General features: G+C 38.8%; 2 protein-coding genes across 3 annotated transcripts in view; one reads left to right on the top strand and one right to left on the bottom strand.

Annotated features, from left to right (window-relative positions):
• Positions 1 to 16,918, top strand: part of LOC112560576 (protein hsr-9-like) — a 19,394-nt gene extending 2,476 nt beyond the window's left edge. For both annotated transcript variants that reach the window (XM_025232503.1, XM_025232502.1), the window contains exons 2-7: positions 3,080 to 5,608; positions 6,588 to 6,788; positions 11,604 to 11,966; positions 12,485 to 12,697; positions 14,083 to 14,288; positions 14,848 to 16,918. In XM_025232503.1, coding sequence (XP_025088288.1) covers positions 3,083 to 5,608; positions 6,588 to 6,788; positions 11,604 to 11,966; positions 12,485 to 12,697; positions 14,083 to 14,283 — 3,504 coding nt within the window. In that variant the 5' untranslated portion in view covers positions 3,080 to 3,082 and the 3' untranslated portion in view covers positions 14,284 to 14,288; positions 14,848 to 16,918. The remainder of the gene's footprint in view (positions 1 to 3,079; positions 5,609 to 6,587; positions 6,789 to 11,603; positions 11,967 to 12,484; positions 12,698 to 14,082; positions 14,289 to 14,847) is intronic.
• LOC112560578 (39S ribosomal protein L22, mitochondrial-like) lies at positions 16,810 to 26,375 on the bottom strand. The gene is made up of 7 exons (XM_025232505.1): positions 26,305 to 26,375; positions 20,646 to 20,673; positions 19,591 to 19,849; positions 18,096 to 18,161; positions 17,863 to 17,940; positions 17,610 to 17,679; positions 16,810 to 17,207 (listed from the first exon to the last, which is right to left on the bottom strand). The coding sequence occupies exons 1-7, from the start codon at positions 26,324 to 26,326 to the stop codon at positions 16,990 to 16,992; spliced, it is 741 nt and encodes a 246-aa protein (XP_025088290.1). The 5' UTR covers positions 26,327 to 26,375; the 3' UTR covers positions 16,810 to 16,989.

The following is a 26,375-nucleotide window of genomic DNA, read 5'->3' as shown; positions in this document are numbered from 1 at the left end:
TAAAATTACATAAAGTACACAAAAATCAAAAATAAGGAGGAGCATTGCATTACTAAGGGTAATGGATGATGTGGTTAAATGATGCAATCTTTGTGCTGTGACATGCAGAATTATTTGTTAAATGAGCATTTTATGCAAACAAGCAGTTGGCCATCGATAAAATTAAAAATATTGAAATCAATACTGGACTAATTAGCGTATCTGGTGATTTAAACATCACTTTGCTGACATGATGACTATCAGCTGCAGACCACATAACTTGTGCCTGCGGCCCAGAAGTGATCCGTGGACCACTTTTTGAGAACTACTGATTTAGAGCTAAATACAGTTACATTCTTTGTCGCTTGAGAAGTGTGGGTTTGCCATGTTAGTTTTTCCAGCTGAGTTTATTGTCAGTGTTCAGTTATCACTTCATTTGAGTCAAAATTTTCATACAAGGCATCATTCTAAGAAGACACTTGTACTCGTGATAACATGATGATAGGTTATGTTCAGTGTGACATTTTGAGCAAAGGGAGAGAGAATTGTACTAGCCCCCCCCCCCACTTTCTTTTACATCTCCCTGCCACCCTCACCTTTTCACTGAGGATACTTTCTCAATTTATAGCATTGTCCGTATTCTGTGATTCTGTGTAAAAGACATTGCAAAATTTCTTCCACATATTGTTTTATCTTAAACTAACAGTAACATCTCGGAATGCAGAAAATAAACATTGAAAGTGAACATACTGTAGAACAACTTACACCTAGTATAGGTCATGGAAATCCTGAAGTCCCATTTATATCCATTTCGTCCAAAGCTTATTTGCATGTCTCTGTTTTAAAATAAACAGCTGAACTTGCATATCAATATTGTTTGAACAGTGTATAACTCTTTTGATAATATTTGATATTAATAGCTACTTGTGTTATTGATGATCAGTTTGTCTTTTGGGCCTGGGGTGATTAGACTTTCTGATATTGGGGCGAAATGGGCATCATCATCTTGTTTCTAGTCGCCCCCAGTAGAGCATAGGGTCGCAACTATACCCTGCCATTGAACCCGGTTCTGGGCGTGTCCCTTTCCATTTGAGACCATGTCATGCCAGCTGCCTGGGCCTTTCTGTGGCCCAAACTTCTCCTTGCCTGTCTGGGTCTCCCAACCTTGCTCCTCCCCTGTGGGTTCCAGCCCAGATTGTTGGCTGGCTTTCTCAAGGTGTAACCAATCCAGCCACAATTCTGCTTCTTGATGTCTTGGCTGGAAGTTTTTTGCTTGGTTCTCTCCCACAGATCTGTATCAGAGATCTCATGTTGAGGATGTGGCGCAGACATCTGTTGACAAACGTCTGAATCTTGTTGAAGATGGTGTTTGTCACATCCCATGTCTCAGATCCATACAGAAGGACTGACTTTACATTTGTATCAAAGATGTGAATCTTGGTGTGTAGAGATAAAGCCTTGGAATTCCAGATAGGTCGCAGGGTGTGGAATGCAAGCCTGGCTTTGTTTATTCGATTTTTTCTTTATTTATACCTCCATCTTTGCTGACTATGCTACCAAGGTAGGTTAAACGGTCAAACTCTGTAATACATTCCCCATGTAGTTGGATTGGGACTTCTTGCTTGTTGTTGACCTGCATTACCATGGTCTTCTTGGTGTTGATGGTCAGGCCAGTCATCGCTGCTGCTTCTGAGAGCCGAGGGAGCTTTGTTGGTGCTTGTGGGACAATAGGCTGACTGAGCGCCCATGTTGCTGCTTGAGGTTGTTGTTCTCATGATCCAGTCTATGACGATCAGGAAGATTGTCAGCGAGAGCATACAACCGTCCCTTATTCCAGTCCTCACTGCGAAGGGGTCAGTCAGCTTTCCATTGTGGATCACCAGGCATGTCTACAGCTGCTGGATGATGGCAATGAGATTTGGTGGCAATCTGTAGTGCTGCATCAGCTTCCACATGGTTTCCCTGACTACGGAGTCAAACTCTTCTCAAAATCCACAAATGTTATGTAGAGTGGTGACTGCCATACGATGGATTGTTCGATAATATTTTGTAGTGTAGCGATATGGTCTGTGCATGATTTACCCTGCCAAAAGCCAAAATGGGCATAAGTGGGATGATTTCACACAGGTGTGGATTCCAAAAGCTTTCAAGACAATTGATAGTATATTTTGTTGCTCATTCTAACACATTTTTCAGTTTGTTACATTATTTCATCTCTTAAGTCCAAAAATAAAAGCTTATCCAGGAGCATTTAAAAACCATTTGTTTTAAATAATATTTTGGCAAATTATTGTATTGTCCACTTTGTACAGGTAGGTTGTTATTCAAAACTTAATAAAAGATTAATTGACTGTGTGGTAGAATATATTTTTCACAGGCAAAGAACTTACACATTTTTTCATTATAAAAGATTTGACCACTATTTCAGAAAACCATAAATATGTCTACAGATCAGACGTAATTGTTGTATATAGTATGATGTTCTCTCCTCTCCTGGGCACCAATTTTTATTCCTTCTGCCACAAACTTGCAACATTTTAAGTTTATCTGTATAGTCTTTGGGATCTTTCAGTGTGCACATGCATGATAATGTATAATAAAGCAACGATAAAGAAGCTGTCTGCCTAATGTCTGTACTTTCCATAATGCTGTTGAATTAATAGTAAAATCAGAATGATGAGGCTTTTTCTGGAGTTGGTAGAACTCTGTCACAGGAGCAGGAGCTTTTGATGCAAGGTGTGGAGTTATTTGTGTCAAAGATGTTTTTTCTTCTTCAAATAACATAACATTTTGTCATAAGAAAGTTTTCTAAGTGGTCATTATCCATTTTTAAAAAATACTTCTTACAGTGTTAGAATGCTCTTGTAGAGAGGTTTTATTTTTGGGGTGGTGGTGGTATTCAGGTAGTTGGCTTGAAAAGATACCTAAGCAAAATGTAAGGGGTGTTAGTAATTCACATAAATTTATAAAACGGGAGATGGAGGGTGTGTGTGTGTGTGTTCATGCTGGTACACATATACATAAAACACAACCAGAGACAGAGTGCATGGATGTTAGCTCATTAAGAGAAGGAACATGCATCTGTCTTTTGTTTGTGCAGGCTATGGCAGAAGCAGAGGAACAGTTTGTGACAGAAGATGGAGTTGAAGAAACTGTTGCGGTTACAGATGCACAGGTTTTGCAAACACTGGAAATACCCAAAACTCTCATGCAGGATGATGCAGCAGGTGATGGCTCTGGAGTAACACAGTATGTTGTCGTCACACAGACTAATGGCAGTGCAGATCAAGATGTTCAAACCAAGGAAGCTGAGGAAACAGTAGTGCTAATGCATGTAGAAGGAGAGGAAGCTACACAAATAGTAACTCTGGAAGAAGAAGTAGTTGAAGAAACCACCGAAACAGTTCCAATGGTAATAGATGGTGATCAGCAAGTGATCAATGATAGTGATGGAGAGGATACTGGTCTTCTTCAGCCAGGAGAGGCCTTAACTGGTGGAGCAGATGATGAGGGAGAAACAAGGATAATTAATCTAGAAGTTGATGAGGAAGAAGAGGAGGATAGTGGAGACAAAGATGTAGAGTCTGCAAAAGGTCGAAGTGAAGATGAAAAGGATCAAAACAAAGATGAGGATGATGAAGAAGAGGACCAGGATGACACACAGAAGCCATCAGATGACATAATGCAGCTTCCTGCACAAGCCATTCAAGATCAGACACTTGGAGCAGATGAAGATAATGATGATCTACCAGAGTCTTCGCAAACAGCCAGCCCCAGTAAGCGTACTATTCGATCTCCTGAAAAACTGGCTGCTGCACGCAGAGCTGCAGAAACTGCTTTTGGCTTTGATGATCCAGAGCCAGAGAAATTAGAAGAAGCACCTACAGCAGAAGAGCCTGTTCCTAGTCCTCGGCGGAGAGGGAGAGTACCAAAGTCTGACAAAGAACCTGAAACCTCTGATAAAGAAAAATCAGAAGCGAGTGATAAAGGCACACCCATCATTGAAAAGAGACGTGGTAGACCTCCTAAAGAAAAGCCTCAAGAGGATGAAGTTACAGCTGAATCAGACACTGATAAGAAAGCAAGAAAAAGCAAAAAACTTGACTCTGTTGAGAACAAAGACAAAGAAGTGAGGGAAAAAGAGAAAGAAGTTGAAGAGACACCTCGAAGGAGAGGGCGGCCACCTAAACGCTATATAGATGAAGCTCCAGACCCCAAAGAGAAAGAAGAAAGAAAAACTCCTGGATCTACTGGAAGGGGGCGGGGACGTCCCCGTAAGGAACCAGAGACTGATGAAACGCCTAAAGCTGCAGAAAAAAGCACAAAAAGAGTTGCGGAGGGCACAACTCAGGCTTCCCAAGAACCAAGAGGAAGAGGTCGCCCAAAGAAGGAAGATGTCTCAGAAGAAGGTACTACTCCACGTAGGGGTCGAGGGCGGCCAAGGAAAGAAGTTGCAGAAATACGTACAGATTCAGAAGAGGCAGAAGAGAGCATGGAAGAGGAAGCATATGAAGGAGGAGCTCTTGAGGCTGAGGAAGACGGGAAGCCACGAAGGTCTGGTCGCCAGCCTGTTAAAAAGGCATTTAGTGATGAAATTGGCAAGAACAGTCCTCAAAAGAAAGTCGAGTCTGACAAGGGAAAAGTTAGGGTACCCAGAGAAGAAGATTCAGTCACTCCTGGTAGAAGAGCTCGAGTCAGGTCTCGTAGGGAAGATGAAGATGATGGTTTGACAGAACAAGAAAGGCAAATGGTATCAGAAGACACAGAAGAAAGTGGACGACGTACTGCACGAAAACGAACGCAAGATGATGAAGACTCTTCTAGTTCTCATTCTGGATCTCAATCTGGACCATCTCCAGCACGTAAAAAGCCAAGATCACAGGCTGATATTCAGATTCTTCCAGCAGGCATGGCTAGGGTAAAAGAAGAACCTGTGGAGGAAGAAGAGCCTCCACAGTTGGTTGCCCCACCACCCCCAGGCACTCCAGCTGCTCCAACTGTGCACATTATTGCTTCACAGTCAATCACTCACATTGGAGGTTTGACAAGCACTCCAATCACCCTACACCAAGATAGTTACAGCTTTGATGAACTTGATACTACAGATGTCAGCCGATTGGAGGTTTCAAGTATGGAAGATGCAAGCATCATGTCCACCCAAGGAACACAGACACCACAGGAACCTGAATTTGTGGAGGTGCAAACAATTTATGAGTCTTCAACAAGAAGATCGGTACAGACACAGACTGATCCTCGGCTTAAGAAGAAGAAGTTTGGGCCTCTCAACGTAGATGCTGAAGTAGACACCATGGACTTTGAAGATGAGGATGATGACGAATATGAAGATGAGACTGGTCGACGCAGAAGGCGACGAGGGGATGATGACATCAGTCTTTTTGAAGACAGTGAGCCTCGTCGCAAATCCATCAAAAGAAACACAGAAGAGGCTTTGAAGTGTCCATTCTGTGACAAAGCATTTATAGGGCTGGTAAAGCATATCAAGAGCAAGCACTCGGAAGAAGCAGATTTTGAAGAGGAAATGCGCAATGCTAAATGGCGAGAACGAATTATGAAAGTATCAACTACAGGTTCTGAGGAGCTTGGAGACACTTGTACTGAGTGTGGCAAGGTTGGTTTCAGTGTTTTTTCTTCTTTTCCATTGTCTTTTGGTCTGTTTTTGTGCGTTCTTTATTCTGAAGTTTTACTCAAGTTGTCTGTTTCTGTCTCCGTAATAATAACTTGCCTCTTTGCAAGTATTGTATATATATAAAAATAAACAATTTTTAGTTGCTTGTAGTAGCAGAGATGGTAAACAAGAGAGACCTATGCAAGGGAGGCAACCACTAGCCTGTCAACATGAAGCCAGTAACAGCGAACTGTATCTTGTTTTTTATCTAGGAAACTATTGTACTTTTTTTATGTATGTAAGAATTTTTCAATTACCCAAAATTTATGTATATGCATGCACATATACACAGATTCACAATTGACAAATTAAAAGCATCACAAACACCAATAAATCTGTCGTCATAATAAACAACACACAATAATGATATTAAAATGGATTTATAAAACATTCCTTTAGTTATCAATGCATATACTAATTAACAGTGTGTACATCTTGTATTTGCTGTTACAATAATAAGCCAAAAGATGAACACAGAGGAAAGCGGATCCATCTCATTGGGTAGTTAACTTTGCTGGGATCATTCTGTCCCCCAGTATGTTTCAAGCATTCTTTATCTGACTTGGAACAAGAAAGATTCTTTATCTGCTTTATTTTATGCTACATTACTTGTATTTGGTAGGAAATTTATATTTGGAATTCATGCATAAAATTGCACCCTAGTCCTCACTGCTTTGTGGGTGTTGGCATTTTTCACACCCAACAACATAATCTGTGCTTGGGGGCACTTGCCGGAAGTGAGCATAATGATCTGTCTTTGTGTTAACAATCTTTTGTAGTAGCTAGTAGTATTCATCATGCATGTAGCATATACACACATAATATATATTTTTAATATACGAATGTAAATTGTGACGTAAATGTGAATACTAAAAATAATTTCAGTATCCATAGATTAAAGGTGGTTTTTATGTTCTACCAGGTGACCAAGAACATGAAGCGTCACATGGAACTACATCAACAGAATCGCATGCAGATTCCATGTCCCATCTGTTCTAAGGTGGTCTTAAAAACTGGTATGAGCTCTCACATGCGCACTGTCCATTCAGGCCGCAAACCATACAAGTGCCCTCACTGTGACTATTCTTCTGCCTTCCGTGGAAATCTGAACACTCACATTAAGGTAAAATATACAATTTTTAAATTATTTTCATAAAATGAATGTTAAGTTATACTTGACAGTTGAAGGACAAAGCACATCAAATTACAAGTTGGGCTTAAATTATGGAAATGGACATTCTAAGTTAATTGCCCTTAAAAGTTTCAAAACAGTAATTTACTTACAGTTGTGTCTAAAACCATTTTGATGGGTTTAAATAGGCCACTTTTTTTTTTTTTTTTGTCAATTGATGTCGCCAACCGTAACATAGAAGAGTTGTCAGTCTTCTCTGAGTAGGTAAGGGTCATCAAAATGCTGGCCTCCTGGATTTGAAGATTGTGCAGTAAAGTTAGAAACCAGAACATAATGATGAACAGTGGAATGTGCTTTCATGACAGACGGTTTTCATGCTCTTGCAAATTGTAAGATAGAAATTAACTTCTTGCTGACTTTAGACAGAACTGCTGACAGCAGTCTTGCTTGATGGATTTATTGTCCAGTTATATTCATTCCTGTCAGTTTGTTCTCTTTTGCAAATGAGTGTTCAGGCTTGGCAGCGTTCATGACCAAAAACTCTGTTGTAAGTAGATAATTGTAGCCCAAAATTGTGATAAGACATTCTGTAGACTATTGGTGTATGTATATCGTGGCAGAACTGTCAATAGCCTACCTTACCCTTTTCTTTTAAGGTTTGTATGTCTAAAAAAAAAATGGAAGTCAAAAGAAGTGGGGTTTTTTTGGGCCTGAAATATCTTATTAGGATCAACAACTGGCATTTATTTTATTTCCATTGATTACACACACACACCCCCCAAAAAAAAAACAAAAAAACAAAATAGTGGTTAGACATGGAATTTTGAACAGATTATATCCAGACACTTGAAATTTTTTCACAAACAGCGTCTTGCCACTAGATGCCTATTCAATAGGCAGCAACTTTATCCTTCATTTTTTATGGATATATTCTTTATCAAAATTACAGTCTGCTGGTATAAACAATTTGCCAGTCTGAGACAGTATTTATATTTCAGGCAAAATAAAACGAAAAAGAAGCACAATATTAAGAAAAATGCCCTGTGGGACCCCGGGGTATGCTTGCCTAGCAAGCATTGCAAGAATAGGGTCCCTGCCATCCAGCCAGGCATGTCGTAAGAGGCGACTAAGGTGGACACCTCACCTAGAGGTAAAATAGGTTGTGGTAGGGCTAACAACCCCACCATGTAAAAAAAATCCTGTTACAGAAACTAAAACCAGAGAACTCGTCACAGATGGCGAAGGTAATGAAGCACACCAGGAGACTGGACTAATGACGGACGACAGCCAAACCCGAAAGGGAGCTGGCGCCCCGACAGCGATTTACTGAAGCCGAGGCAGAAGTTGAGGGTGGGGTGCTGGAACGTCCAGACTTGTACCAGACTGGCAGGATGCTCCAATTAGTCAAGGAGTTTGACAACTACAACTTGGACATCCTGGGAGTCAGTGAGGTCAGATGGACCGGCACGGGAAAGAGGAGACTAGCGTCAGGACATACCATCTTGTTCTCAGAAGATCAGACGCTCAGCACTCTGAAGGAGTAGCTCTACTCCTCAACAAGAAAACGGAAAAGGCACTGCTGGAATGGAACCTTATGGACCCAGGCTTTTGAGAGCAAGATTCCATTCCAAGTACACCAAGCTGACAGTGCTAGCCTGCTATGCACCAACAAATGACTCTGAGGCAGAAGACAAGGATGCTTTTACGATCAGCTCCAGGCAGCCTCAGAAAGCGTTCCAGCCCACGACATGTTGCTCATCATCGGCGATCTCAATGCCAAGGTGGGAAGTGACAACACCTGCAGGAGCATGTCATGGGCAAACATGGAATCGGAACCATCAATGACAACGGAGAGAGACTGGCAGACTTTGTGAAGAAAACAACCTACTGATTGGAGGCACACTCTTCCCACACAAAGACATCCACAAGGCAACATGGACATCACCAGATGGGATCACAAAGAACCAGATAGACCATGTCATCATCAACCGAAAATGGAGGAGCTCACTTCAAGATGTTAGAGCCTACAGAGGAGCAGACATTGCCAGTGACCACACTCTTGTGATAGCCACAGTTTCTCTGAAGCTGCGTCGATCACGAGGAAAACAGGCACGTCAGCAGAGAGTGGACTCCGGCAAACTAAAAAATCCAGCCACCGAAAGGGCCTTTGCTATGGAAGTAAGAACAGTTCCAGGCACTAGGAGACCAACAAGAGATGACCTTAGACGACTTCAATCGAGTCTTACAGGAATCAGGAGAGAAAATACTGGGCTTCCAACGGAAAAAGAAAAACAGTGGATCAGAGAAGAGACATGGAGGAAGATAGAAGAGAGAAAGTCAGCCAAACAAAGAATCAACAGCACCAGATCTGAACGCCTGAAGGAACAACACAGACAAAGATATGCAAAACTGAACAAAGAGGTAAGAGGATGACAAGAACCGACAAAAGATATCACATAGAGAAACTGGCAGATGAAGCAGAAAATGCAGCAAGTAAAAATGACCTGAAGACACTGTACAAGATAAACAAACAGCTAAACAACGGTTTAAGAACAGTGATGTGCCAGTGAAAGACGTGAACGGTAATGTCGTCGAGGGAGAGGCAGGAAAACTACAGCGCTGGAGGAGCATTTTGAGTCGGTTCTGAACAGACCAGATCCCCCTCAGCTTGCAGACATCCAGCCAGCAGCTATAGACCTTGACATCTGCACAGACCCACCAAGCCTGGAAGAAGTGACAGCAGCAGTCAAGACAATGAAGAGCGCAAAGCACCTGGGGCAGATGGAATAACAGCAGAGATGTTGAAAGCAGATATAAATGTGACAGCTCCCAAGCTGACTGAAATCTTCAGGCAAATTTGGGAATCAGGGCAGGTCCCTGTTGCGTGGAAGACAGGGCTCATCTTCAAGTTACCCAAGAAAGGAGATCTTGGAGACTGCAATAATTGGAGGGGCATAACACTTCTTTCCCTCACCAGCAAGGTCTTCAGCAAGATTGTTTTGTCAAGACTGACGGCAACTCTTGAGAAAGACCTCCGACCACAGCAAGCAGGATTTCGCCCTGGCGATCCTGCTCCGAACACATCTTCATTCTGCGACAGATTCTGGAGCAGAGCAACGAATGGAACACACCGCTGTACATCAATTTCATCGACCTGGAGAAGGCTTTTGACAGCATCCACCGCGAGTCCTTATGGAAGATCCTGAGGCATTACGGAGTCCCTGCAAAACTTGTTCAGGTCATTGCAATGCTGTACAGCGAATTTTCAAATCCCAGGTTGTCTGTGACACGGAGCTCACAGACCCCTTCAACGTCAGTACCGGGGTGAAGCAGGGCTGCATTCTGTCGCCGTTCCTCTTCATCCTGGCCATGGACTGGATCATGAAGACTTCCACCGACAGCGAGAGGAGAGGGCTCAGATGACCATGACTATGACAGCAACAACAGCACTGGAAGACTTGGACTTTGCTGATGACATTGCCCTGCTGTCACACCGCCACCAAGACATGCAGGAAAAAACAAAGGCCTTCTCAGAAACAGCTGGAAACCTTGGCTTGAAGGTCAGCACAAAAAAAGACTAACAGTATGAGAGTGAACGCCAGAGTCCAAGACAGCATCAAACTAAATGGAGAAGAGATTGAGGAAGTTGACAGTTTCACCTATCTTGGGTCCAAAATGTCAAACACTGGGGATGCGGAGGTGGAGATTCGAGCCCGACTGGCGAAAGCCAGTCAGGCCTTTGCCTCACTCAGGAGCACATGGAAGGCAAAAAACATCAGCCAGAAGATCAAGCTGAGAATCTTCAAGTCAAATGTGATCAGCACCCTCCTTTACGGATCAGAATCTTGGAAGATGACCAAAACCATCAGTAACAAGCTTGACGTCTTCCAAAACAGATGCCTCAGGCGCATACTTAACATCTTTTGGCCAAAACACCATCACCAACGAAGAACTCCACCGAAGAAGTGAAACCGAGTCCATCACCACGCAGGTTCAACGAAGGCGTTGGCGATGGATTGGACATGTGCTCCGCCAGCAGACAGCAGACCTTTCCAGAGTCGCCCTACGATGGACTCCAGACGGCCGAAGAAACGAGGCCGCCCAAAGGAAACTTGAGAAGAACAGTGGAAAGGGAGATGAAAGGAAAGGCTGGACATGGGGGTCACCTAGAGCGGGTTTCAGCCGATCGACATCGGTGGCGGACTCTGGTTGAGGCCTTATGTGCAACCTGATGCACAAAGAGGAATAGATAGATAGATAGATTAAGAAAAATAGGTGCCTTTCATGCTAAACAGTACTCAGTATGTAATACTTCCTTCAGCATGTTTCACTAGAAAATTTGTAGTTATTCAAAGCCCTGCAGACAACAGTTTAATTATACACTGACATTGAAGTTACCAATTTGTTTATCAATTTATTTATTATTTATTTATTAAGCAAAAAAATAAACTCTCAGGCTAAAAGCTTTCAGTACAAGACCTCACTGGCTTCTAAATGCTTTACTCATCCCTTCCAACTTTTTTTCCTTCTTATTTTAATCTGTAAACATATAATTCCCCATGGAGCATATCACCATGCATTATTTCTACCATCGTATTTTTAAAATTTGCAAATCCGGCAGTGTTCCTGAAACACCTTACTTGATGTTTGCTCATGAGATTAGCAGTCACAAAAAGATTTTTGTGAAACAGCCAGCTGCTGTATGGGAAAAAAAAGTTTTGTCAAATCATTTTTGGTCTCTTGTATTCCCAGTACCTAAGGTCACATTGCAGATTTCTAACATAGTTAACAAAATTTGTTTTACAGGGTATGCATTTGCATACACGCCAGTACCTGTGCAACACCTGCAAAGCTGCTTTTAAGACTCTGGGTGCATTGATTGGTCACACAAAGCGTGTGCACGAAGGCTGGAAGTCACCCAATCAAAAGATTTTCATTTGCTCGGTATGCGAAAAGCGTTTCACCAAGAAATACCATGTTGATCGCCATATGCTGATTCACACTGGTGAAAAGCCACATAAGTGCACTGATTGTGGACGCTGCTTCAACAACAAGTCCAATCTGATGTCACATATACAACTGGTACATAAGAAGCTTTCTCCATACATGTGTGACATGTGTCATGAGACCTTCAAGCGTAAAAAGTTACTGCTAGAGCATATTGGAAAGGTGAGGAACTTAATTTTTCATTGGTCAGTCTTCATCAGTCTTTATTTTATTTCTGTCTTGTTTTGTTTGTTTGTTTTGTTTTTGTGTGATCATTCATAAAAAATGTTTTCTGTGTAAGACAGTAATTCATGTAAGACATTTGGTGCTAACGGATAACTAATTCTGATTGGTTATAATATAATTACCAGGTAGAATTGCATGATGTCATAAAAAGTGGTTGCAGTTTAAAGCAAAACACACCTTTCATCTACAGCAAAGTGTTGTAGTAATTATTTTGATGAGAGGACTTATTTTTATGAGAGAAAGAATCTATTTCCAAATTGAAGAAGTGAACACTTGGTTGCAAATATAGGTCACCACAGAAAGATTTTCTTGTTTTTTTTGTTTGTGAAACAAATACAGTAATATGCTGCTGTCTTTTTTTCAGAATATCTATGCTGCCAACATTCTTTGTAACTTTGATAGTTAAGAAGTTATCAGCATGGTGATGGTTGTACCATATACTGTTTAATGTACAGGTTCATGTTGCTCATGGTGAGGCAGCAAAGGCTATGCAAGCATACATTCGTAAAATTGAAGAGGAGGCCCCAGATGACATGGAAGTTGAGGATGGAGAGCATGAGGGTACCCGCACCATAACAATAGCTACTCAGGGCGAGGATGACGGAAACACCGTCTATGCCCAGGTGTCAGATGGTACATACCAGGCTGTTGTGACTGATGCCTCGCAGGTAAAGAATGTTCTAGATAATTTGATTCTTAAGTGGAAACATAGGTGGTTTCCAGACTATGGATGCAATATAACGCATTCTTAATCTTTCATATACAGTGATCCCTCGCTACTTCACGGTTCATCTATCGCGGATTCACTACTTTGCGGTTTGTTTGTTGTGTGTTTTTTTTTTTTGAGTGAAGCATCGATCGATACCTCTGCGCTAGGAATTATCGTTCTACAAAATACCATAGATATTTCAACAGGAAAAAGATGAAAAATTTAGCTATATTAGTATTTCGATTAAAATTATGGTAATTTTGTGAATAGTCAGACGAAAGAAATAATTGTGTATGAGAAATCCATTGCTATGCGTAAGCGACGAGCCATGACTGGTATCTCCCATCTCGCAGCCAGTTAGCATCAGTTTTTTGGGTTTCTCTGAGTACAGTTATAATTTTTTTACACTTAAGTGTTATTGTACTGTATCAATACCATGATTAATATATTACTTTATACTAACATGGTATTGTTTAACATATATATATATATTATTGCATGTATGTCCCTACTTCGCGGAAATTCGTTTATCGTGGCTGGTCTTGGAACCTATCCCCCGCGATAAACGAGGGAACACTGTAGTTGTAGAATGAATGCTTTTCATTTACACACTCCACGCACACAGAGTGTCAGCTTTTAAAAGTACATCATATGTGGCATTCACTGCACATGCTTCCAGCATGTTTAAAAGGACCCAAATTTTTCTACTATCTCCTTAAAGAGGAAAGTAAAAACTGCATTTACAAATAGAATCATTCTTCAGTTACTCTTTGTTAAAAATTACTTGAAAGAATTTTCTTTTGTTTACTATCAGAATTCCTTTTGGTTTAGAAATAAATATTTCTGTGTGAGGCAGTAGTCAAGACCATCTTTAGCTGCAAATATATCTTTGATTTTCCTCATTTCCACTCACTTATGTATAATTGAAAGACCCTTTAGTATTATCCTGTTTAAAATAAATTCTGTGTATTCACAATGACACTACTCCAGAAATACATTTCAGATAAACTAGTGTAAGATATGTTTGCTGCATATGATCTTTTTCCTTGAAGTGGCAAAAACATGATGATTTAAAGAAGTTACACAGGGAAGATAATCACATTAAGACTAGAACTAGGAGACTAGTAAAACACATTGATCCTGTTCAAGGCAAGTTAAAAGACCAAAAACATCCTACTGTCTTGATGCTAATTTAGCATTACTTCATAAGTAAGAAGTGAGAGGTATGGCTAGAATTACAGTTTGGCTTACACGTTAGTAGGCTTTGCGTAGAGTCCTGTACATAACTGTTATGAAGTAGATGGCTTGGCTAATACAGCATTGTGCTATGGACTTGTGTGACAGGTTCTGCAAGGCCAGACATTCACTACACTTCAGACAGAGGGAGGACAAGAGACAATCATCATTGTGCAGGCAGCTGATCCTAATGAAGTCACACATGCCATCGTAGAGGGAGAAGAAGGTGCGGTACAGTTTGCCATGCAGTCTGCAGATGATGAAGCACCAACCTCTGCCACCATCTTTACCGCACAAATGCAAACATAAAAGTAGTAAGTATGAGGGTATTTCATCCTTTTGAACTATTGCTATACAAAAGCAGTGTGATCAGACACGAAAATATGGCCTGTGAATAATTCTTTGGGTAGAGATCTGTTTAAAAAATCAATCACAAGTAAATGTGAAATTCATTATCTATTTACATTATACACATTTCTATGTTAACAAGCATTTGCAAGGACCAGGGCTTCTGCTAAGGCTAAATTATTTTTTGCATAAGCAGAAGCCCTGGTGACTATTAATAAAGATGTTTAGGGCAAAAAGTGATCAACAGGTGTTTTCAGAACTTTGAAAGTGGTATTGTCCTCTGTTGGTGTTTGCCACCATTTTTTGTTCAGTCTAAAGTTTTTTTTTTTTTAGCTCTTGATTACCTGATGTTATATATTGCATATTGCTGATAATTTTTGTAAAAGAGATGTGATCTTACCTGATGATGTCATATATTGCTGATAATTCTTTTTTAAAGAAATGTGATCAAGTTTTTGAATGCTGATTATATTTTTTCTTAGTGTTTAGCTTTTATGGAGCTAATTTTTCTCCTGGGCATTTCAGGAAACTGAAAATCTCACAACTCTGTAGGCTGGATATCTTTTGTATAATCTCCAAGTGATGCCTTTCATCTGAAGAAATATATGACAAGAACAAGACTGTTGTAGATGGTTAATCCTTCCGCAAATGAATGGTCAGACACGATTTTGCCCCAGTGACTTTTCTTTCATACAGTTTTATAGATAATTTGAATTGAATGTTACAAAATCACAAAATAGTTTCATTGAACTTTGGTTGCATTTTATTTGTGGTTTTGGTGATGACCAGGATTTATGCACATGCATGCGAACGTAAAATGTAAAATTCAGTGTCAAAATAGCATTGATGCCATCATTTAAACGGAGAAAAAAATATGACCATGTGCTTCTTCTACTAGGGTATGTTGGAATGTAATTTACAGCTGTTTACCTTACTTACTTTATACTTGTGCTATGGAATTATAAAAAAAAATGATTTTACTTTTTGTTTGATAAGGAAATGATTATTTTTGAGAAGCTTATCCCCTTACCCCCTGGTCTGCTTATGAAATATTTTAAAGTCATATTAAATGTTGAATGCATTTGTTTTATGAGGCATTTCTTCACACATTTGTAGTAAACTTGACCAGGTCTTTACAAAAAATTCTTTGCAAACAATATAAAAGGATGGTAACTTTACAGATGCCAAATTCTTAAAGAACAAAATGGAATAAGCCATCCTTAAATAGCTGAGCATAATTATTTTCAGACCAACCCATCCCCATGATCATTTTTGTCATTATTCAGAATGGAATATAGATGTATATTGGTGAACAGTATACAATTATCTTACCTTTATTGAAATTTTGTGACAATCTAAGAAATCTACTCTTCAAATTCCTGGGCTGTTGGATTTTTCCTTTTATGATTTGTTGGTTACTCTCCATTTGTACAAACTTTAAGCATTTGAATAAAGCTGTGCAAGGTTGGGAAATAGGCTGAGTAAAGAACATTTTATAATTCCATACTTGCAAGACTAATTTTATCACAATGTAGCAGAAGTCTCTCTTTCTAGCTTCCATGCACAAATGTACATTTATTTTAAAGATTCTATGGTGCATGAATTGTAAAGTATTACATTCTTTAATAACCTGGCTAAACTAGTTATTCCCCCCTTTCCTATCACATATTTCATACCACAGAAGAGTGAGAAGAATATATTACAAAATATTTCCCCCAGTTCCACCTTGGAAAAGTACCTTTAAGGCTCCTGTTGCAATGGCCTTTATGCATGTATTTTTCAGCAATACATAAAGCTATGATTACCATGGTGAAAAGGTTTGAATGTGATGAATGCTATCATTTTTCAGTTTAACAAATGTCAAGTATGCTGAACCATTTGCATTTCTCATTTTCCCATGTTGATACAAATTTATGAGCTGTATAAAATAGAGGAGACTGCACCTATTTTGTTTTGCATGTTATAAATAAAGCATTTCTACTTTTTTTGTAGGAATGTGCATTCAACCTTTTTTTAATTTTATGGGAAAGAGGGGGGGGGGGGTTAAATGGAGAAAAGGCAACACTGACCAATTATTATGGGTTTTTTCACTGTTGCTCAGTGTGGGAATTTTTTTGTTAATACATTTGCATGTTTCATTTGGGTCACACTGTAAATGTCTGTTGCAGTAGAACCAGCTTTGTGCTTGCTTGCCATCCGAGCTTTAGACTTAAAAGTGTTTTTGTTGTGTCTCCAATATCATTCCTTATAAGGTTTTCTGTATCTAGTAGTTTGACATTTCATCATTTTACAAGAAAGTATGGTTTAAACATTTTTATCACAAACAATAGGCTGAACTAGCTCCTTTAGTGATCCTCTCTGTCCATGATATATTTATCACCCATTTAAAGGCATCCATTGATAATTATTTACAGACATCTAAATAAATTTTAGGACTATAATGCAATCCATAATGACCATCTGAAATGCCAATGGATCAGCAAGCAATGAATTTTACTGCAATTTATTTTCATCATCGATAATGTACCATTCGGCCTGCTGTTTGCCAATCTTTGTACATGTTGTTGACATTGTCACAATAAACCTTTGTTTGATACTGACTATATCATTGGTGTGGATGTGAATTACATTTCTTATTCAAGATTTTCAAATGTTTTATGCAGTATTTCACAGACCAAGTAAGATTTTCTTTTGTCTGTGTTTTTGAATGTATTCTTCCATTTTTTCGAAGCCAGTTTTTGGTGGTGCATAATAATACTTGGGCGGTTTCCCTTCTCTCAAACGAACAAAATAGTGGCAATAGCGATAGTGTACAATGCCAAATCGTGGGCCCCTGTGTTTCCGAAGGCCCTTCACCACTACACCTTTCCCCACAAAGGAATCACCTGCAAATAAATAATTTTAGTGACCTTAAAATGTCGAAAACTTGTGGAGAAAGCAATTTTTCTGAGAGAATGCAGCATGAGAATAGTAATGTCCACCACCCAAAAATCTTGATGCTTGACCAGACAAGGCACTGTTATTCTTGGATTCTGCTGTCCTAAAATCTAATGTGCCAACATCTCTATAAGTGCTATTCTTCAAAAATCTTCACCAGAAATCGATATCTGAAGTTCCTTTCATTTTCGTGCCCCTCTTGATTCTATCTTTTTATTATTCATGCTAAATAAAGAGGAATGTTTTAACTTTAAAAATGAGAAGAGAAAAATATTCATAATATCAGCTTTTTTTTTTTTTAAACTCAATTAGGTCTATGCATCACTAACAGTGTTCTTTCAAATACTTACATATCCAGAGATTGGACTTGTACTCCACATTGTGATCCCTTACTGCCATTTCCTGTGCCTCTTCCAATACCTGATAAAGAATTAAGTGGATCTTTAACAATGACTGATTTCCTGTCCCACACAGAACAGCATTTCATCAATTTTGCCTAGGGCTACATACAGTTAGCAGAAATATTAAAATTCTGGTATTGTGTATATACAAACGTGCTTAATACAATAGCATCTCATAAAGGTACTATTAAAAAAAACTGACCTCTAGAACTGACTGGCCACCTTTTCTTTTATGAAACTTAAGCTGTTTCATTGCTTCATCCACAGACATTCCACGAATCTGAAAAGCAAGCAGTTTATTTGAATGTGTAAAATTTTAACAACCAAAATAGATTAATGTGGGAACAAGAAAAATAAAAATTATTTTAAAAAGATGGGATTTAAAAAAAGAAAAAGAAAAGTTCCATGATTCTTCATATGCAGAAACAAGATTACCATTGTAGCTATGTACCACATCTTCTTGGGACTATATTTGATATTGAATCTTGAGTGACAAATCTCCTGAAAAAAAAAAAAGATCTTTGTAAACCTTAAAGTCAGATTTAATTATCAGTAATTAATTTAAGTCAGTGGTACCCAACTTTTTCTTGCCCGAAGGCCACATTGGACATGATATAAAACCTCGCGGGTCAGAATACGGCGGTTTAGACAGAATTATGATGTTAAAATGAAATTATGTATGGTTAAAATGAACGGGCCATAGCTTGAGCACCCCTGACTTAGATATTTTAAAAATAGCTAAATTATACAATAATATAACACAACACCAAAAACAGATATGCAAAATGCTGTATTGATTGGTTGGGAAGCCCTTATAATTTGAAACCAATCCATTCTCATTGTCTGCTAAGGCCTGAGGTGACAATGTACATGTCAAGATTTTGAGAATGAAGGATAAGTTAATGTCTGGACAGAGATGTTGAGCATACTGCTAGAGAAAGATGTCTCATTCTGATAGTCCAACCATGCAATCCATATTTTTGAAATTTAAAGTAACAGTCCTGATGACCTATGGCAAGTTTTACAGTAAAGTGAATACAGTCAAATCTCCCTACTATGCCACCTACCGGGACCGAGCAAAAGTGGCATAGTAGCGAGAGTGGCATAATACGGAGGGTTCGTAAAAACGGCTTTATTTGCTCAAGTTACCCGTCAGTCCAAAGCTCTCAAGAATAGTCGGCTGGCGCTAGCTGTCTCCTCTCATTCTCCCCCTCACTTCTTCATCCTCCACCCCTCCCAACCACATCTGCACACCTGCATCCTGTCGCTAGTCGACCCCCTCCCGCTCTCCCTCTGTCACGTGACTGTCACCCGGCCAGCGACCTACCCCATCGCCACCTCCACCCTCCCTGTGTGCGTGCTAGTTCCGTCACCTAACTGCGATGTCCCACACTACCATAGAGTATAATAACGAGCACTGTGTGGAATTTCACAACTTGTGTCTTTTAACAGTCACACAAAAAGTGGCATAGTAGCGAGAGTCTGGGTGGCATAGTAAATTTTTTTTTACATTGAATTTATAGTCGGGACCGTGCAAAAGTGGCATAATACCGAGAGTGGCATAGTAGCGGGGTGGCATAGTAGAGAGATTTGACTGTATAGTCAAAGATAACCCATCATGCAGAAGTGGTTACACATTATAAACTGCTGTTTTGTTAAGTGCAATACATCATTTTAATTGTGACTAAAAACAAAGATTTTAAACAACATGGTTAATGATGTCAAAATGTATTTCTTGATATCAAAGTTACAGAGTGACACTGTGGCAGATAGCGCAATTTTGTCCTTAAATATCTGTTGTTTTTTTTAATCAAAGGTTCCAATTTTCTTTTTAACACTTTTCTGAGTACATGCATTGTCAGGGATAAAAGATGCAAACTTTAGACAGACTGAAATGGGTTCATTGTTATTTATACAAATGAATACAAACCGCTGGTCGTATAGGGTGTTCTTCTTCTGTAGGTGGATACACAACTGTATTGTATTTGTTCCATTTAGAAGACCTCATTTTGATTCCCATGTTTACTTCATCAAACTCAGTATTGCGAAAAATCTGAGTCACAGAACTTGCATGAAAGTATCTTTTGACAAAGAGATTTAATTTGTTAATTTGAAGTTGAGGATTTTCATGGGTTTGAAGTTTGATATTACACATTGCAGGTTGTCTGCAATGGTATTCTGCTGAAGTTCTGCAAAAGAACATAAAAAAAGGGTAAATGATTTGCAGATCAAAACTGATGGAACACACATTGTGCCCTCTAGAGGGACTTTTAATCTGTATCACTTTCATTGTGTGTTGTAAATGATGACTTGCTTATCCATTTCTGGTTTTGACTCTATTTTTCTCTGCATTGGCTGTGATCATGATCTCATTTATTAAAAAGTTGATTGTTCTTGCTGTAAGTTTTTTCAAAGGCACTTAATCTGCCTCTTTCTCTGAACTTCTCTTCCCCTATATCCCAACAAATACACTTTGCTCTTTCTCTGACTCATGGTCACAGGCTTTTTAGCTATTGTGCTGCAAAGTAGTGGAATTACGGAACTCCCTTTCCTTAAAGTTAATATCTGCCACTGACCCACAATTGAGTCCTTGAAACATCTGTTCCATGAGCACCGCTCCTTATCACAGTCAATACTACTAACCTCTTCTCTCTCTTTCCTATCTCTTGATTAATCCTGCCAATATCCCTTTGTTGATTACTTTTTAGCTAAATTTTCGTCGTCGATGTTATCCCTCTCTTTTCTGTCATTGTTCTCATCTTCCCATTTGTTCATCTATTACATATCGACCTAAGTTTTGTGCCAAGGGCTGAGTGCTTGCTCCTATATAAATGTGAAATTGTAATTTATTATTACTATTGTATAAATACACACATCACATGTAGGCAATAACAATCATATTTACAAGCACAGGCATGCAAAAAGTGCACAAAGCAAGGAAGCAAAGAAAAGAAAAACCAGATGGGAAACAGTCTATTAACCTACCGAATAATGCAAGCTGCCTGGGCAAAACCTGAAATCAAAAATGCAAAAAGATGAATTTTACTAATTAGGATCTTCTATCATTAGAGCAGGACAACTTGGATTGAGACAGCAACTATAATAAGTCTAGACAGGTTTGAGAAGAACAGAGGCAAACACAGGAACAGCTTCAAAAATTGTGTTCCATTAAGACCGAGGTAAAAATAAGTCTTTCATTAAAATCTTATTATTTCCCCGGGACATTACAAACTGAGAGTAGTTAAAATAACTCATATAAAGATTGCTCCAAGATAATCAGAAACAGTTGAGTGATCTGTGCCTGTTCACAATCAGCGTATCCCTATGAAGGCAGTATTATTCCTAAAAAATAAAAAAAAAGTACATAGCTGTGCATAGAGATGACAGAACTGTGCACAGGTTCTGAATACAACATATTAAAATTCTTCTGAAATTGGGTTAACATCTGACAACAGTGGTGTCACTACACTATAGTAAGATGTGCTTCAGGCTAAATGTCTACCAAAGCAGTGTAACCTATCTGATGTAAACTGCAGACATAATAGTACATATTCAAATCAAAGAATAAAGACGAGTTTTTTTTAAATTAAAAAAAGACTACAGAGAAAATCTCTTTTATGAACGAATGTGAGATTTCTTCTCTGGATGTGTAGTATCAAGTGATCTTGCCTCCAGCAGCCTCATATATTTACATCAACAAATTAACAGCACAAACAATTGTTTCGCCTTACTTATGCATAATGTTTGAACAACTTATGGCCTTGATAGCAATATTTGATATGAATTGCTGCTTGTGTTGTTAGCGATCAATTCCTCATTTTCGTTTAAGTCAATGCGATTTTTGGTGTGGGGAAGATTTGATCCTGCGTAGGACAGTTTGTGAAAGCCAATCTAAATCAGGGTTGAGGTCAATATGGTTGGGGTGATGTGTTTTGGCAGGGTTCCCAGGGATCAGGGATGGTGCCAAAAAAGGACCTTAAAAGGACCTTTCATGCATTCGAAAGGACCTAAGTGACAGTCATCAATGCTTAAGTTTTTCTCTTGTGTGGTCGGAAAGATGTATTATTTATGAATCTGTGGTCTTCTCTATGTTCTCAAATACATGTATTTCTAGTAATAAATAATCAAAGAGTTAATTTTGATGCCTGTCTGCCATATTTAGATTAGATAACTTAAAAAGTGTCCTTAGCGCGCTGATAACATACACCGTTAATGTTCCAAGTTTTCTAGAAATCTAAGTAATAATAATTGCAAAACCTGAAAGCCATTCTTTGGTGTAATACAAAAGTCAGTTCACGTGTCTCTCTCTCGCACACACACTCTAACGGGAAGAGAGAGATAGAAATAGAGCTATGCACAGTAGTACTAGAAGATCAAAGTTCAAGAAAGAGTAAGTTTCTAAAGAACTTTTGAAAAAAAGAGCGTTTTTTGCGAATACGGAAGGGCAACTAGTGTTGTACAGATGTGTAGACCAAACATTTTCTTGTGACTACAAGGAATGCCAAGGATTGGAGGATCAGATGAGGAATGAAAAGAGTGTGATCCTAATGCTAAACCAAAGATGGAATGAGTCGAAACTGTCAAGCATTACAGCCCATTTATTTTTAACCTTGAGATATTATTTAAGCATTCTTATTACACATACATGTAACACATGCAAACATATACATAAACAGCATGATATACTAATACACATAAGATTAAGATTACAAAATGACAAAGCAACCCATCTACTATAAGCAAAAGTTTCATTGATGAAATTCAATTCTTTGTCACCCCTACAGCTTTACCAATACTAAACAATACAATTTCTTTACACAACCTAATTTCCTCTAAATAGTTCTGGTTTTTTAACATGTTCCATAGCATACATGTACAGAATTGTGCAGGCTTATTTAAACTGAAATAAACATTAATTCTGAATGTCACAATTCAACACCTTTTAATTTCTTCCTGTAATCTATCAATGTCTGACTGAATCTTTGTTATCTCCTTCTTCTTGTCTTTGGCTAACAAACGCATGTTGTTAGATCTTTCAATAAGTGAAAAACTTTTTTGCTCTTCAGCCTGGAAAACTATGTCTGTCAGCCAGTTCCAGCAGGTGTCGTTCTTCGGCACTGGTGGTCTTTAGCCTTTTTGTGAGTATTACCAGCTCATCTCCTAATCTCTTTCTGTGGACCTGCTTTTCTTCTGTTTCCTTCTGCTGCTTCTGCTCAGAGAGGTAACGTTCATACCTGCCATAGGCACTAGAAGCGGATATCATCAGTGGTTTGGAGATCTCAACATTTTCCACCCCTCCCACACTGTGAATATGATCAAGAATTACTCTGCGTGCTTTTAGTGCAGTCTGACTAAGATTGTCAGCTACTGTTTCTTTGTTGAATGAAAATCCTCTTTCCACTGTAGCTTGACCATGAGAGAGTAGGAGTAACTGTCTGACAACAGACCACAACACCTGAAACTCTGCTTTTCCAGCAAGGGCATCATAAAACCAACTATCCAGTCTTTGTGTCATAGGGTCAAAAGCCTTACTACCACACTCACCTGCAGAACTGTCAAGAAAATTACGGAACTCTGACAATACCTTGTCACAAGTCACATCATCAAACCTTTTCACACCTTGGCAATACAACAAAACCTTTTTCATTTTTTTGTATTGATTTGTCTTTTTCCCCCATGGTCTTTGGGTTTAAGAAAGTTATGTTTCTCACTAGGGTGTACTTCAGTGGAGATTTATCCTGCAATTTTAGAACAACTGCTTTCAAAAAATCTCTGCATTCAGCTCTGAAGGCCATGAGAGTTCCATCGTTTACTGATGACTGTTTCTTAGCTACAGCCAGTAGTCTATCAACCCTGAAGCCAAGTTCGATCATGCTCAGATTGACATGGTTAGAACTGTTGCATATATCAACCTGCACAAGTTGGAGGGCAGTTTCACATTTATTAAGTACATTTGACTTGATAAATTTGTGCATCAGATTTTTCATAATGTCATGTAAGTCTAAACAAAGGAAAGGAAGAAGAGGCTGATCAGCTTGGTATTTTCTCAAAAAAGGTTCAAGTATACTGGCAATTAAACTAAAGAAAGCCAGACGACATGAAAGCAAAGGGGTAGATAAGACTCCAGCTTTTACAATATCAAAAGATTTGTTCTTTGGCAATGTTATTTTTTTCTCCATTGCAGCTTTGACAAATTTTTCCAAGTATGGAAGCATAACAATTGCTTTTTCAGCAACAGAATTTGTTTTCAAGCCATCGGTGAGCACAGAACTTGGCTGGAAAAGATGTGGAACCAGTTACTTTTATATAATCTTCTCTTCTGGCTGGGCTGTCTCTGAACAAGATATAAGCAGATGTAAGAAATGACTCAAGCTCCCATTGAGAAGCCTCGCACCCACGCCTAAATGCATTGTGCATAACATGGAGTCCACAGCTGCCCACATTTAACAAACCAACATTGTGATTGGTAATCATGTCGTTATTAATTTTCTCAAGAAGGTTTAGGTTTACAGAAGGTCCATCCATAGAAATTTGAAGTAAATTAGCTTGCTTGAAGTTTGATTCGCTAATTACCTTACTGAATTTTGTTGAAGGTCTATGGCCGCGGAATGACCCAAAAATTCGAGGTCAGGTAATGAGTCCTTACAGCATTGTCACTCCAGTAACGAACATGGAAATCCAGCTGTTTAGTTTGAGTCTTATGGTTAGAAGATTCATCAAACAAAAGAACATACTCAGGCGACGAATTTACACAGTCCAGAAGCAATTTCGAAAAGTGAGGAGCAAGCCCAAATGAAGTTAGATAACTGGCTTTTGTTTGACCGCACTTAAATTCTGCAGCTACTTGGCTGTCTGGGAACATAAGTCGAAACAGTTCAGCAGACTTTTCAGCAGATCTGAAACTGTAGTGTGATTCACAATCTTGAGAGTCCACAGGATCTCTGCCTTCAATCGTTCATTGCTCATCACGAAACCTATTCAAAGAAAACATTTAAGTTACCATTATGTCTGTAAACATTATGTTCTGTCTGAATAAAAGACAGGTTTCAAAAAGCAATAATTAATGACATGATAATATAAATAATACTAAACTAAGTTAAAGTATAAAGATGGCAGCATAGTTGAAAATGAAAGTTATTTTCAGCTAACTGATTTAGCTTTAATGTTAAATTGTTTGATTTTAAAATCCAAAAAAATAATGTATTTGCTGGTAAAATAGGATAATAAGCATACATTATTAATTATACTTTCTTTTTAATCTTTCCTGATCAGATGCCAAAAATTTCAGATCAATTTTCTGCAGCAAAGCTGTAGTAAGATTCGTGATTGTATAAAACTCTATTTGTAGTTCGAATCATGAGAAAATGAAAATCTCAACTTTTTAATTTAAATAATTCTTTGCTATTTACTGATCTTTAAAGCTATTGGCTTCACCGTAAATTAGACGATAGGCTTAATAAAGAGTGGAAAAAACCGCAAAATGTTATGCACGCTTTAATTTAATGTGTTTTTCTAAGTACCCACATCGTTAACTAAATGAATCGCTAAAGATAAATAATTGTCAACTTACTGGACACACTTGCAGAGCTGGTCGGTGCCGTCTGATTTTGAGCGAGCTGTGGATGTTCTCGATGACGAAAGTAATCAGTTACACAAAAGCGCGCATCTTTCAGAAATACTTTTATTTGCCTTTGGTGTCTTTCGGTAAACCATGTGCTGTTTCAGAAACACTTTCGCCCATTGATGAAAGATTCAGAGATATTTTGCAGGCAGCACATCGTGCCAAATGTTTATTGCTCGAGTCTTTTATTAACCAATCTTTATACTTGTCTTCCTTTAGCCACTTCTCCTGAAAGAGCACTTCCCCCGGCATCTTTCAAATTGTTAAGCAGACAAAGAAATGTGGTCGACACGACGAGAGTGAACTCGCGAAAGGCCGAAACGGACGTTCCCGCCGCGAGCGAGACTGGGTAGTCATGTGATTAAAATAGCAATGCAGCGAAAAATCGTCGGTATTTTGCGCCAAAGTCTACTCCGGAAATAAATTTGTTGTAATATTTTATCGATAAAAGGACTTAAAAGGGTCACAGAGAAAATGTAAGGACCTGTGTGAGAATTTGAAAGGACCGCATGGCAAATAAAAGGACTTAAAAGGCCTTTTGGCGAAAATTCAATATAAAAGGACTTAAAAGGACCTTGCAAGGACCTGGGAACCCTGTTTGGGTCGATGTGATTGTTCTCCAAATAACAGGTTCATTACTAGCGAGGTTGCTTTGCTCCATTGCTGTAGTACGCAAAGAAATGCAAAAACATGAAATACTCTCTACTGCTTCAGTTGTCATCATCCATACATTTTCATCAAACACCAAATTGCTTGCTTGAAGAAAACATTGCTAGTAGCCTGAATTTGACAAAGCCTGTCCTTGATAGTCAATGAACTGTGCGATGATTAAACGAGTCATAATATGACGGAAGTCTGATAGTAATTTCACTCGTTGTATGCATTATTCTCTTCACGAAAAAAACAAAAGAAACAAATCCAAAGCATTAAATAGGCAGTATAATTGCTTTCTTCTTTTACATGTATTATGAACGTATAATACAGAAAAACAGGACAGGATCATGTTTATGTTCTCAATCTTACATCTTTTCAAGGGCGCCGCCATGATGCTATCGTAAAGTGGTTTGTCGCACACGTCTGCACGGAAAACGTGT

The sequence above is a fragment of the Pomacea canaliculata genome, linkage group LG3, assembly GCF_003073045.1.
Source record: "Pomacea canaliculata isolate SZHN2017 linkage group LG3, ASM307304v1, whole genome shotgun sequence".
Lineage (NCBI taxonomy): Eukaryota > Metazoa > Mollusca > Gastropoda > Architaenioglossa > Ampullariidae > Pomacea > Pomacea canaliculata.
Note: the sequence above shows the minus strand (reverse complement) of the source record. Positions and strands in the feature narration are given on the sequence as shown.